Genomic DNA, 14,086 nt, shown 5'->3' on the forward strand with positions numbered 1-14,086 from the left:
GGTGTGTGACAGATTTAATAAGATAAAAACCACCGGAAGTGCAATTAAACAGCACCTTCCTGTGTCCATCACCACCTTTCTTTGTGCAGCAGCCACACCAGGTACCACTCATGTCAGCGAAAAACAGGAAATTGAGGCTACAATTTTCATAAGCTAGGTCCGCCTGGGATGTCCCCTCCAAAACATAGACTTAGTTGTCTTTAACCCAGTTTGGAGCTAATCTGGTGCTATGCTTAGGAACATTGTCCATTTGGAAGACCCAGTTGTGTCTAGGCTTTAACATCCTGGCTGATGTAATTAGATGTTTTAATATTTCCTTATAATGATCATGATGTCATCTATTTTTTAAAGTGCACCAGTCCCTCCTGCAGCGAAACAACTCCACAGCATGATGCTGCTACCTCTGTACTTCACAGCTGGCACGACGTTATCAAGGCTGCAAGTTTTCCCTGTTTTTTCCAAATGTGACAACGGTCATTTCATCCAAACACTTCAGTTGAGTATCATCGGACCAAAGGACATCTCTATAGAAATAAAAGTCTTTCTCCCTGAGTGCATTTGAAAGCTGACTTTTTATGATGCTGGAGCAAAATGACTTCTTCATCACTGAGAACTCATTTCACTGTGGATAATGACACTTTCTTTCCAGCTTTTGTTCTGGGGTTGAGTCCCACATTTCCCACCAAAGCCCATTCATCTGTGGGGCACAGAACCTTCATACTGTCTCCTTCCTGAACAGTATGATAGCTGGACATCACCATGCTGTTTATACTCACATATAACTGAACAGATGTGGAACATTCAGGAATCTGGAAATTGGACCCAAAGATGAAGCTGACTGGTGGAGGTCCATAAATTGTCTTCATATCTTTGCTGATTTTCCATATCACACAAGCAAGCAGATGTGAATTAACCTATCAGGCGCTTTCTAAAACAACGACATCATCATCTGGGCTTTTGCAAACAGTTTGAATCCAAAGTAATCTAAGTGTATGTAAACTTGTGAATTTCAGGGAAATTACAAAAAAAAAATCACTATTTTTTTTCCTATGATTAAAACTGATTCACAAGGTGTTACCAAATAATTGGTAAAGCTGATTTTAAACCAAAGCAGCCACAGTGTGAAGACTGCTGCCATCAGGGAACCATGGGTTGGTCATCAGTGGGCCGCCAACACCCCAGCAGAGATATGCTCCTTTGGCCCAGTTTGATCTGAGGCCAAAGGAGAGCAGAGCAAGGCTTGTAATGGTCTCACTTCTCGTTTCTTCTTCTATAAATCACAGCCACATTATGGAGAAGTGTTGGTGAGACGTTCAGCGTGAAGGACGGCTTGCTTTTGACTCCATCTGCTGGTCAGTTGCTCAGCTTTCATGTTTGGATGTTTTTCAAGTAGTTCCAAGAAGGGAAAGAAATAAAAGCGATGTGCTGCAGTGATATGTAAATGAGAAAACACTTCAAAGCAGAGCGTGTGCAGCTTGAGGAATAAAAATCAAGCATAATGTCCGGTCCAGGCGGGTCAGAGCAAAGTCCAGAACCGCCTGGCATCCCTCAGCTGACGACGCTGGAATCTCAAAGCAGACACCACAGAGGAACAGCAGCGAGGCTCTTCACCTCCACTGGACCTTGGCCACCAACGCAACATCAAAAACACACAACCACCACATGGAACCAACGAGGAACACGGCAACTGGATCAGAACACCTTGGCAGAGTGAAAGTCAGCTTTTTAAAGGTCAGAAAGGGGGCAAGGAGTGGCTCCCTTTTAAATGTAGACTGATGGAGTTCTAAGTGAATCTCTGAGACCTGCTGCTGTCAGGTTTCTATCATCTCATCTTTGGCTCAAATCATTTCAGGATTTACTCAAACTGTCTTTTTTCACTCCAAACCGCTGCAATGAGTTTAAAAAGCAAGAACCGGCCGTTACTATAGAAACACACATATATAGGTTCTGAGAAGGCTGAGGACCTACTGGTTGGAGACCATGATTGAGTACAGCTGGTTTCTTTGGATCAGACGATACTCAGAGGTCCAAGCAGCTCAGGGAAACTTAGGAGGAGGACTGTGTCATTTCTAAACACCTTCTGGTAAATACATGTTCTGATGCAAGGATGAAGCTGCTGGAGCACCAGTGTTGCTGTCCACGGTAAAGCCAGTTTGACATCTGGAATGATTGAGAAGATGCTGAGATGGAGAAACTCCAGTAACCCGGACTGATATCTGCAGCTGCCTAATTGGACAATTCTGTCTTCTGGAGAATGGTGGTGGTAGCATCATGCGGTGGGCTATAATTTACTGGCAGTGGTTCTGGAGCATTGAAGAATGAAGGAACGAGGGTTACCTCCACATTCTTCAACATCTCCTCGTACAGACAGCTAGATGGTTTGGACTTGGACTGTTGGGTGTTCCAGGAGGACAGTGGTCTCAAAAATACAAAGAAAACTAACATAAAGGTTCTGGAATGGTCTTATCAAAGATCGGACCTCTACTCAAACATGGTGGACTAGGCAGGAATCCAATCAGGAGATGGATCAAGCATCCATCCAGAATGATGCCAGAACCTTGTTGGTGGCTACAGATGAGCTTGTTAAGAGACATTTAAACAAAAACAGCTCAAATAAATTACTGAAAGCCTGAAGTTCATATGAGCTTCAGTGTGAGTGGATGGAAACACCCGACCAGAACTGTGGACGGTTTCTCCAACCTCAACGTTGTTGCCTGGATAAAGGTCCAACACACTCAGCTCTGAAAGTTCAGAGGAGAACAGAAGAAAACCCAAAACATTTCCTGAATTCAAACTGAATGGCAACAGTTTTATTAAGTTAAGAAATCAACACATTTAAGAAATTGATCTATGTACACTGGTTCTACTGCATGGATTAAAAAAGACAGACCAAGCTACAACATCATGTATACTCTGCACCCCCACAGACCCATAAATAAAGATCTCAGTTTAAAATCTAGTTACAATCATCCTCAGGACAGAGAGGAGCAGGTGCTGATGGTCACTAACCCACATAAAGCATGCCTAGCACGTGTTCCATGGGAAACAAAGAAAAAGGCAATGGTTGAACAGGAACTACTGGCGAGCTGCGAGAACATTTACATCAGGTAGAACAGGTCCGCTTTAAAGCTGGTCAATAATACTAACATCAGCAACTTTGCTCAGAAAACAACAAAAATTGCCAAAGGTTTTCAGTCTGAGCTCAGAGTGGTGATCCCACTGTAAACAAGCACGCAGACAATCACAGAGTTTAGTGAGTCGACTGGTTTAAAACACATTGCAGCTACAGTTATTGTAACACAGTTTGGTTTCCTTAGTGTTCCTCTTTGTCCCGGCCTTTCTTCTCCTTTTCATCCTGAAGGGCGGTGCCCAGCTTCTTGATGAGCACCGACAGTACTTTGTCAAGGGGGTCCATCACACCCCGCTGCAGCCACTTGGGAATTGTAGTCCTGGCGTGGTGGAAGCCCAGTTTCTGCAGGATGTAGTCCACCCCAACGGGGTCGATCTTCCTGCCAGTCCAGGAAATTAGCCTGAAAGTAGATATCAAATGTGGAGATGAGGACGGCACATTTCAAACTGCTTTTTCATGAATTTCTCTTCAACACAACTCTGTGTCCAGCAGGAGATCAGCTAGAGAGATTGATATGGACATTTCTGTCAACTGCAGCCTCTGAAGTCCCTTCATCTAGTGCTCCATTCAACACAAACTTAATAACAAGAAATATCATGTATTAACAGGCTTTCTGTGTTTTTATGAATTAAGCACAAATGACTTCAGCTTTTACAACAAATAAAAAACCCTTCAGTTGAATGTTTTAGGGAAAAAAACTGTTTTTCTTTCTATCCCATCATTGGAGACGGGTAGATTTACATAGATGAAAACATCCTAAGTTCTGATGGGTTCTAACAGCAGAGAAAGAAAATGTATCAAATCAAACTGAAAGGTTGAGTGTTTCTTCACATCATGAATGGGAGACGGAAGCTCCAAAAATACCCTGATAGGGACACAGATTGCTCTATTTAATTGAAATTCAAAGAAAACAAAACTAATGAAAAATGAAAATCCAACCCAAAACAGCAAATCTGGCCAAATTTTATGCAAACTGCAACAATCCAGACAAAGTTATGGTAAAATAAAGAAGAGGCAAAGCTCCTGTTTGCAGCAGCCTCTGTTGTCATGTTTGAACTAAAAGCTGCAATAAAAACCGACGTCCTTCTGGCTCAACTCAGACTGATTCTGGTTTATTGGAGGTTTAAGCTCATGTTATGAACATTCAGACTTTATTATTTGCATATTTGTCATTCCGGAGGTTTGTAGTTTCTGCTTAAAGAGTAAAACTTAGTTGACATTTTAATTTTGTTTTGTAACAAAAGTTAAAAAAATGTGCTTTGAAAAATGAGTATTAGTGGCATCCATATTCTTATTATTACAACCATCAACATCCTCATTATTGTTCTTAATATTATCACCATTATCATCTTCATCATTACCATCACCTATTATACAGGGGTTAGCTTGCTCTGTTGCCTTTAATATGATATGAAGTTATTGGAACAGCAACTAATGATTAAAAACACGCTGTAATTTCAGGCTTTGTTGCTAAAGTTGCAGTTTTATTCCACACTGCTGTTGTGTTCATGCTACAGATGAATTAACTGGGAATTAAAACTAATACGTTTGCTTGAGAAACAAATGTTTGTTTATGAATTATGTGATTATTGAAGCTTTGAGGGTTGCAACATTTATGTTCGATCCTCCAGCTGCTGTACACGCCTGATCCTGACCTGAGAGTGGGCTCCAGGTGCCAGGTGTTGCACATGAACTCCCTCCAGTCCACCGTGGTGTAGTTGATCCCCTCATCCCTGTCCTTGTCTGTGGGGCCGTCGTCGTGCAGAGCCGTGGGGCTCTTCTGGCCTTGCCGAGCCACAAACATCCGCGGGGTGAAGAGGGCTGAGGAGGAGGAGGAAAACCCTTTTCATCAGCACAAAACTCATTGATTTAAATAAGAAAGAGAATGGGCAGCTCTGTGGTTTAGATCTACTGGCATCCGAAGAGCCGTCTGGTCTACGTCAATTAATCGAGATGAATCCAGCAGGAGTGAAAAGCTCTCTTTTTACCAACATGCAGAACAAAGAGCGGGATCTCGGCTCGGTTTTAATCGCAGTGAAGAATGCGACCATGGCAGCATAAAAGGTGCTTATTTGTTCTTTTGTGACAATCTGAAAGCCATTGAAATGCAACCTGACCTCCCTGCTGCGTGTGGAAATAATGCTCAGCTCCCAGCATGTCGAGCTGCTCTCCACAACAACAAACAACCTCCCAGATGCAGAGGCAGACAGATGTTCTCAGCCTCAGCGCTCCTGTTGGGCTGAGGGATGATGAGTCATTTCCCCGACATCGTTCTACTGGGAGCTCGCTTTCTGTCACGAATAGTCCAGTCATGAATAAAGACAACAATTAATAAAGCAAACCTTTCTCTTTCTCCTTCAGGTAGGCCGACACCAGGTCATGGAGAAACATGATGAGCTCAGCGTCCATGGTGACGCAGATGTGGTCCGTGAACTCCGTCACCATGCTGCACTCCACCTTGGGTTTGCTGCTGGAGTCTGAAACAGTGAGCATCTGAGGTTAGTGGAACATCTGATAGTGTTGGTGCAGAATGATGCTGCTCTCCAATAACATTATTACAAAGTAATGAAGCAGCAGATGTTCCTCTAAAGCTGATTCAGGAACAGAACCAATAATATACTCTCTAAAGTTCTGAACCTAGACTTTCTGTGGTGCAGGAACCAGTCCTACCCATAAGAGACGGCTCCTCTGAATCCTGCACATGAATGGACTTGAACTCCAGCTGCATTCTGGGAAGAGCAAAGATGGTCTCGGTTTCATGGTCATAGGTATGGGAGCCTCGAAAGCTGCTGAGCACACTGGAGCTCTTGGTAGCTGCTCCGCTCTCCTCGTTGTTGGCGTCCACGTTCCTCAGCAGGTTGAGCTCTGGAACACAGCAGAGAGCATGACGAGATGTTCTGAGGTCCATGTTTGTCTGCTGTGGTACAGTCAACCTGACCCAGGATGACATTTAAACTAACAAGAAAACCACTACAGCGCAGAATTTAATCATTTAAAGGTTTTCCCTTTTATCTCCTCAAAACCCAACAAAATATCTTGCAGAGAACATCAGTTTTTATTGATTTTAACAGAGCTGCATGAGGTCAAAAAACTGATTCCTGCTTTTTTATTAAACAGAGATGGAAAATATGAGAGTGAGAAACTAAGTACACCCTTCCTGCTTCCATAAGATTTTGAAGGAGCGGTTTGGTCAGGTGCTGCTGACCCCAACAGAACATGGTTGTCTATCTAAAGATACCAGAGCATGGGTCCACAGTCACCTTTGTTCCTCATGGCAGTGACGTAGTCGAACCATTCTTTTACAGTAGCAACTCCATGCGGAGGGTTTTCATGCCGTCCACGAGTGATTTTGGTTATGGTGGCCATTGGACTTTCGAGGGCGCCACATGGCTTCGTCACCATCGTGTTATGACCCAGATGGAAGTCCAGTGTCTGCACGATGTAGGTGGAGTCATCTTTGGAGCCTGGAGTAACACAGGAAGTGGTTAGAAAGGTGATTATGTGACCAACAGTAAATCTGTCTTCTGAGGCAGAAAAGTTTCCAGCTCATTTGGTCTCACCGTCCTCCCAGATCTTCTGCGCCTCCGTCCAGAAGGCGATGTTGGGCTCTTCCAGGTGAAACAAAGCCCACGACTTGGAGCGGAAGTTGGGGCCGTGGAAGCAGGCCAGCGTCATGTGATTGCCATGGAGGCTCATGGACCCGCCGAGCTGCACGGCGTCCTCAGGAAGAGGCATCCGGAACAGGGAGATGTGACAGCCAGCGATTACCTTCAGCACTCCAGGCCAGTGGCGGTGATGGGCCGCGTCCACGTCTGGAGGACAGTTTGAAAAGACAGGATGAGAAGACAGACAAACTAAGAGATGCTGGTCTTATCAGGATCTGATTCTGTGCATCGTGTTTTCCCTCCTAAAATAATCTCTTCCATTTATTCTGCTGGTGCTTTTCTTCCTGATTACCTGCTGAGCTCGTCTGATTAGATTCAGATGCTTCAACAAGCGTGTCAGATGTTTATAAAGCGCTACACAAATGAAGCTAATTACAATTACAAATCATTTCTCTTTCTGTGCAAAGAGCTGCATTAAATACGTCCCCCAGCATGTTCTTACAGAGCTCTGCAGCTCCTTTCTCTGCGTTGATGACGGGGGTTTTGGGAGGCAGGTAAGAGCCAGGGCCCCATGTGGAGAGGGCCCGCTTGCTGGTGTCAAACTGCTGGGTGAAAAACTCCTGCAGCTTCATGCCGATCTTGATGAGGTCTGGTGTGGTGGAGCGGGAGATGATCACCTGGAAGATGTCCCACTGCAGGTCACCGTGGACAAAGATCTCGCTGTGAGAAGGTGAGAACTAGATTACTCCAGTGTTCATACAAAGCATGCCGTTCTCAACTCTCTGCTCACATACCTTTTCTCTGAGAGGCTGGAGTCAACCGTACACAGATTGACCTTCCATTCGTCCTGGAGCTGCAGGTCAGCATTGCTGAAGACTCCCATCAGGATGCTGGAGCCCATGTAGTCCACTCGAGCCTCTGTGGAGCCCATAGTGATCTGGATCTTGTGGCTGGGCTGCTGGTTCGGATGCTCAGAGATATGAGCTACAGAACACGAACACACACACAATTCATCTTGTGATGAATAATGCTGACATGTATGTCTGTGCTGGGTGTCTGGCCAGAATCTGCCCCGAGTTTCAGCAATGTTTGATTATGTAAATAGTAAACGGCCTGTACTTGTATATCGCTTTATCAAGTCCCCAGAAACCCCAAAGCCCTTCCCACTACATTCATTCACACTTTCACACACTGACAGTCCACAACCCTGGGAGCTGCTTCCCGTCTGTGGGGAACTTCATCAGACCCGAGCAGCGAATGTTTCTTATTATTCTCCTGACAAATGTATTCGCTTTTTGGTGGAAAAAACATATGAAAGCTCACCAAACTGCACAAAATTGTCCCCTTTGTAAATTCTTTCTGATTTCAATGCAATTAATAAAAACGGGGCGTGGCCAAACTGCTCTACAGCCCCCTAAACAGAGAACAGGTGGATCTCTCCAAATCCAGAAAAAAAAAAAGATTTGTTTTGGGTTTATTTCATGGGAACAATGATTTTTTTTGAAATATTTATTGAAAAATGATTAATAAAAGTATTTATTTATTTTTGAATGAAACGGCTACATTAGTATGCCGTTTAGCTATGGAGGATTAAAAGTTATCAAAATCGTGAGTTTTTGATGAAAGGGCGGGGCCCCAAACTTTCCCTTCTTGCCAAAAAATTTGAAAGGCTGCAACATTCAGAGTGTGACTGATCCAGTATGGCTGCCCAGCGACACTATAAGGTCATACTCCGACATCATCCCGCCCCCTGAGAACAGGGAGCCACTTTTTTCACCTGGAACGGTCCTGACCTAATCTACTTGAAATGGAGTCAGAAGATGGATAACAAGTTGGTCTCAGTTGCTTTGGAACGCAGAGACTGCATGATGGAGGGTATGGCCGTGCCGGCGTGGCGAAGTGCCACGTCATATCTTGACCATATGTTTGGCTCTAATTTCCACATATCTAATCTGCACCAAGTTCAATAAGATCAATCTTAGCCCCGCCCCTAAAAGATATTCAGTCAAATATTTAGTGGGCATTGCCTACTACCTCCACAGCGCCCGCTAGAAACAGTTCACATATGTAATTTTTCAGGACCTAATGGTCCAAAGTTGGCCATTTTGGATCAAAGTCACCATTTTGTCTCCTTTACACATGTCCTATTTGAGCAAACGTCTCCTACAGATTTTTGACTTGCAGACTTCAAAACAACTCAGTATGCTCTTAAGGCATTGGACTACCACTTAGATGAACTGGCATGCTCCAAACTGGATGTTAGGGATCTTCATGTCCAACCACCAAACAGCTCAGTTGGACTACACTGAATGACTGTTCAGCATGGTGGAACGGTCAACTGATGACATCACTTTAGACCCGCCCACTGAGAACAAAGTAACAGGTTTCTCTGGTAAACGACACTCAGGACAAACAGGAAGTGACCAGAGCTTCCATCAGTAGGTTGGGTTTCTGCTAGATTTTGAAGACTAGTCACACCTGAGAAGAAACTGAGGCTGAATGAACATGTTATGGGTTGTTTATACTACCAACTAGTGGCGACATGCAGAATTGCACTGTAAGTTCACCAGAGGCATTGAGGTGGTGATGAAGGACACCTGCTCAGGTGTGAGGGCTGCTCAACACTGCGTGCAGCTTTAATTATTATTATTGCTGATCAGTTTTATTTTGTCTATGCTGTTTTTAGTTTCCCACTGTCCCATTTAGTTCTATCCCTCTGTGTCCTTGACATCTTTGTCCCTCTCTCTCTTTCTGTTGTGGCCGGTTCATTTTGCTGCAGGTTGCAGATATGTCCTTATGGGTCCATAATCTAATAAAGTTAACTGTGCAACAGGAGGAATATCCCATTTTCTTCCTTTTTTAGAGAAAATATGCCACTGGCATTAAGACGAACTCATTTTTTCTGCACATCAGTTGTAATGATTTAGTTTCCAGAAATGCCTTGTTATTAGGCATATTGAGCATGTATGCTCAGTGAGATTTTTCATAAACATCCAGGACCAGACAACTATTCCAGTAAAGCAGAAAGGAGTTAGCAGGGAATACTAACACGTCTTTTATTCTGATTTAACAGTGCAGAGAGCTGTCTTCATACAGCAGGAGCAGGAGAGGTTTTACAGCTCCTGGTGTTGTATGAGAGCACTGAAGTCCAGCTCAGCTGATGAGTTAATGAGCTGCAGAAGATGTCAGGAGAGTACTTACAAACCATCTCCAGGGTGTTCACGTCGATGTTGCCACCCACCACCCCGCCCTTGGAGTCCAGCTTGGAGCGGCCGAGGCCCACGGACATGCTGATCTCTCGGTCGCGGTTGCTGCCGACAGACAGTCGGCCGTGACTCTTCAGGCCGCTGGTCGTCCAGCTGAAAACAAGGCAGAACCAGCTGTCAGAGTGGCTCCATGACTCATCAGGAGAAGCTGCCAACCCTGACGATCAAATCTGACTTTTTAACGGATTAGTTTATTTCAGCCACATTAACGAGTCCTTGGCCAATACAACTGACCACTGGTTAGATGCTGCATAAAGTCATCCTGACAGAGGAGCCTCCAGAGGACATCAATTATTCAACCTGAGCACAGGCGGTCTGTTTTATTCTACAATATCACAGTAAATGGAGGAGACGTGGTGTTTTGGACCCATTTTATGATGACATAAAGCCCAGAAGACAGTCCAGTCATTGTTGTGAGGGTGCTGTGTGTTCTTTGGAGTTCTGCTACTGAGACAATAAATGCAACGTCTGCATACTGCAGTGAGCTAAAACAAAGGTGGACCGAGCAAAAAAGTTAATCAGGAGACTCAAGCAAAGGTTTTAGATATCAGGTCCCTAAAATCTGGATTCTGGGTCTGGGTCTGGGTTCCACCAGGTTCTAATGTGTTCAAAAACACGGATTAATGAACGGATCCTCTTCAGTGTCAGCACCTCTGGAAAAGCAGCAGCTTCTCTTGACTAAACAAGTGAGTGAAAACACAATGTCCAGGTGGGACAATATAAGTAATGGACTTAGAAGAGCAACTGCTGCTGCTGACCTTTAACCTGGGAGGGCTTAGAAAGCTTTTTCCAATCTATGTTTCCTTTAGTTGTTTGCAATGTTTTATCCAGGTTAATTCCAGATTTATCCAGATTTTGTCATGGGAAGGGTTGTTTTTCCAAACTATTAGAAATCCGTCACTCTACAAAGAGAAAAGGAATATTTACTTATACAATATTTATTTACTCGGTTATCCTGGATTTATTCTGTATTCGCTTTAGTCTATATTCTGTTTTGTTCTGGTTTTCACCTGGTTTGGTTTAGTTATGGCTTTTATGCTCGTTTTACTCAAGTTTTAAACGTGCTTTAATATCGTTCCTTTATTGAGTTTTAGGCAGATTTTACTTCAGTTTCCTGCTGCTGCCCATCAATCTGGGAAGGGTTAGACGGCCATTTCTAAGCTAGGTCACATGGAAGTATAATGACAGGACAACTTAAGGTTAAGATGTTTCATATAAACAAACTGAAACCCTTCTTTCCAAAAATATAACACCCCCTGGCGACCTGCACCGAAACGTACCCCCAGATGCTGCAGCTTGATGGTGTCGGCCACTACTTGGTACACTTCTCTAACTGGAGCTCTGCAGATGTTTTAGTCGCGTTTCCATCCTCCTCACTCTGAGTGGTTTATGATAAATTTAGATCTTTGTCCAGCCTAGTGACCAGTAGCATAATGGGCCTCCATGTTCTGTTATATTTATACCCCAGAGAAACAGGAAGTCAAAGCCAGAGGTTCATCTTCTCATTGTCTTGTACCCGATGAATCTAAATGATGCATTTTACACCTTATTGTGGATATTACAGAAAACTGTTCTTATTTTTATACATGTTAATCTGTGTTTGATTAAGGAACATATTTTCTAAATAAGATCCAAAAGAACCCTACCAGACAGAACCTTTAGTGGTCAATGATTACTATTATTGTTTTCTAGGGAGAAATGAGCGGTGCCAACAGGGCCACCACCTACGTGTTGTTTCCCATGACGTTGCTCATGTTCATCTGGACAGTGAGCTGTTTCAGATTGATGGCGAACACCACCAGCGTCTCCCATGGCGATCCTTGTTGACCTGCTGCCTTCCCACTTTTCCCAATCGTAGGTGTGGAGGTTTTTGTCACAGAATCTGCAGGAAGGATAAAGGTTAGGAGGAAACCATCACCGTTACAACCACTTTGTTCACATCTGTGTTAGGAGTTACCTCTCCTAGGAGCGGATGAATCGGACACGCTCCGGGTGCGACCAGGCGCGGGGGACTTCAGGTGGCCCAAACCGCCCGGGGACATGTTGTTCCCAGCAGAGTGCTCTGAAAAGACGTTGGGCGACTGGGGTGTGTGCGTCCCCGTGCTGCCATCCCATGTCCTCCAGTAGGCTTTCCGGGTGGACTCGGGGGACAGGTGCTGGGTTAGGCTTTCAGCCGAGTCCGGCGTGGCGGGACCAGAGGCTGCAGAGGGGTAAAATATGAACTATTAATTCCACATAGTTGCTGAGACAATCTGCTGGGAAAAGCATCAGAAACTTGATCAGGAAGCTCTTACGTGGCAGATTGATGGTCTGGTCTCCCAGGAAGAGGCGTCTGGCGATACTGCGGCGGTACCAGGCTCTGGGGAAAGCCAGGATCTCACCCAGCCGCCTCATGTCGTACTTGAAAGAAGCCGAACCGATGTCACACACAGCTGCAGAGAGAATATCCTGTTCATCTGTTGTAATTTCTTTTAAAACCAGAACTTCATACAGTAACAAACTGAACTGCATTAAACATGAAAAATGTTGCAGTATTTACATCTTCCTTGCATTTCTTCACCAGAGCTTCACTGCAGCCATCTGCAGAAACTTTCTCTGAATACGTTTTGCAAGCAAAATTATTCAAGATCAGACAACTGCAAAATATTTTAGTGTTTTTTCTTCCAAGATTTTATCTTGCAGCATTCAGCTAAAGACATAATGAACCCTGTAAGTCCAGAGATCCTGCAGCTGTCGCCCCCTGCTGTTTGAAGCCCTGCATGTCCGCAGCAGATCACCGCCTACAGCCGTTTCATAAAAGAACCTGTAGCTTCAGAGCCAGACCTCAACTCAATGTTTCTCCTGTTTCAGCCATGTTTGTGGAAATCACTCATTCTGGTCATACCTGGTCATCAGTGAACATCTGCATCCTGGCACTTTTAAGTATTACGTCCTCGTTGTTTTACTAACGGACTCGATTTGATTTAGCTGCATAAGAACGTTTTAAATCCATAAGGAGCTTCTGTAAAACATGTCATCAAGGCAAAAAGAAAGTACACCCTCCTAACTATTCTAGGACTTCATATATCATGCCATTATAAAACCCATCTGGTCATGTTACAGAACCCACACTCGCCATCAGTCAAAGTTAAATGAAGCCAAAATGCAAAGCCGGTGTGAAACAACCAAATACATTCATGTTGCTGCCAGGTGCTGCTCATCAAATGCACTGAGTAACCATCATCAATCTGACCTCCTTTATACTAGCAGAAGTTCTACCATTTCAGTCCAAATATAATGACCTCAGTTTTGTTTTTATTCAGCTGGAGAGAATTATGGCTCATCCACACATTGATTGGTTCCCTGCATCAACCCAACGCTTGAATAGGTCCATAGTCACCAGGTGACATTGTAATGCAGAGCTGTGGATCATCTGCGTAGCTACGGTAACCTATCTAGTTTGTTATGATCTGAGTTAGCGGGGAGCATGTAGATACTGAATGGGAGGGGTTCCAGGATGGAACCCTGGGGAACCCCATATGGGATTTTTGTCAACCAGAAAGACCGACCCAGTTCTCCAGTCACTCCAGTAATATACGGTGATCAACATGTTGAATGCTGCGTTGAGGTCCAATAATACCAGCATTGTGGTTCTTCCACAGTCTGCATTTATATGGATGTCACTGAGCACCTTGACAAGGGCAGTCTGGGTAATGTGAGCAGGAAGCCTGACTGGAAGACGTCTAAGCAGCTGCTCATTGTTAAGACGGTCTTTAACTGCTGGAACACAGCTAGAAAAGCAAACACAGAATATCAGCATACCCGCCTCATAGCAACTGTTAAGCACAGTGGCGGAGGGATGATGGTTTGGGCTTGTTTTGCAGCCACAGCACCTTGCCGTCCATGAGTGGACCATGAACTCCTCTGGAACCAAAGTATTTTAGAGCCAAATGTGAGTCTATCGGTCCTACAACTAAAGCTTAATCCAAACAGGATCATCAACAGAACAATGATCCCAAACACAGCAGCGGACCTACAACAGAATGACTGGGAAAACAAGAGAATCAAGGTGCTGCCATGGTCCACTCAAAGTACAGATCTTAACC

At 44.3% G+C, this 14,086-nt stretch overlaps 1 protein-coding gene across 1 annotated transcript in view; it reads right to left on the reverse strand.

Moving 5' to 3' along the window:
• Positions 1-2,788: 2,788 nt before the first annotated feature.
• The window catches only part of kiaa1109 (KIAA1109 ortholog), a 77,879-nt gene continuing 66,581 nt past the window's right edge, over positions 2,789-14,086 (reverse strand). Inside the window, exons 77-88 of the mRNA XM_047393250.1 lie at positions 12,296-12,433; positions 11,959-12,201; positions 11,730-11,883; positions 9,937-10,094; positions 7,530-7,719; positions 7,238-7,455; positions 6,691-6,942; positions 6,391-6,594; positions 5,801-5,995; positions 5,473-5,607; positions 4,786-4,951; positions 2,789-3,530 (exon numbers count right to left, since the gene is read on the reverse strand). Coding sequence (XP_047249206.1) covers positions 3,314-3,530; positions 4,786-4,951; positions 5,473-5,607; positions 5,801-5,995; positions 6,391-6,594; positions 6,691-6,942; positions 7,238-7,455; positions 7,530-7,719; positions 9,937-10,094; positions 11,730-11,883; positions 11,959-12,201; positions 12,296-12,433 — 2,270 coding nt within the window. The 3' untranslated portion in view covers positions 2,789-3,313. The remainder of the gene's footprint in view (positions 3,531-4,785; positions 4,952-5,472; positions 5,608-5,800; positions 5,996-6,390; positions 6,595-6,690; positions 6,943-7,237; positions 7,456-7,529; positions 7,720-9,936; positions 10,095-11,729; positions 11,884-11,958; positions 12,202-12,295; positions 12,434-14,086) is intronic.

The sequence above is a fragment of the Girardinichthys multiradiatus genome, chromosome 19 (assembly GCF_021462225.1).
Source record: "Girardinichthys multiradiatus isolate DD_20200921_A chromosome 19, DD_fGirMul_XY1, whole genome shotgun sequence".
NCBI lineage: Eukaryota > Metazoa > Chordata > Actinopteri > Cyprinodontiformes > Goodeidae > Girardinichthys > Girardinichthys multiradiatus.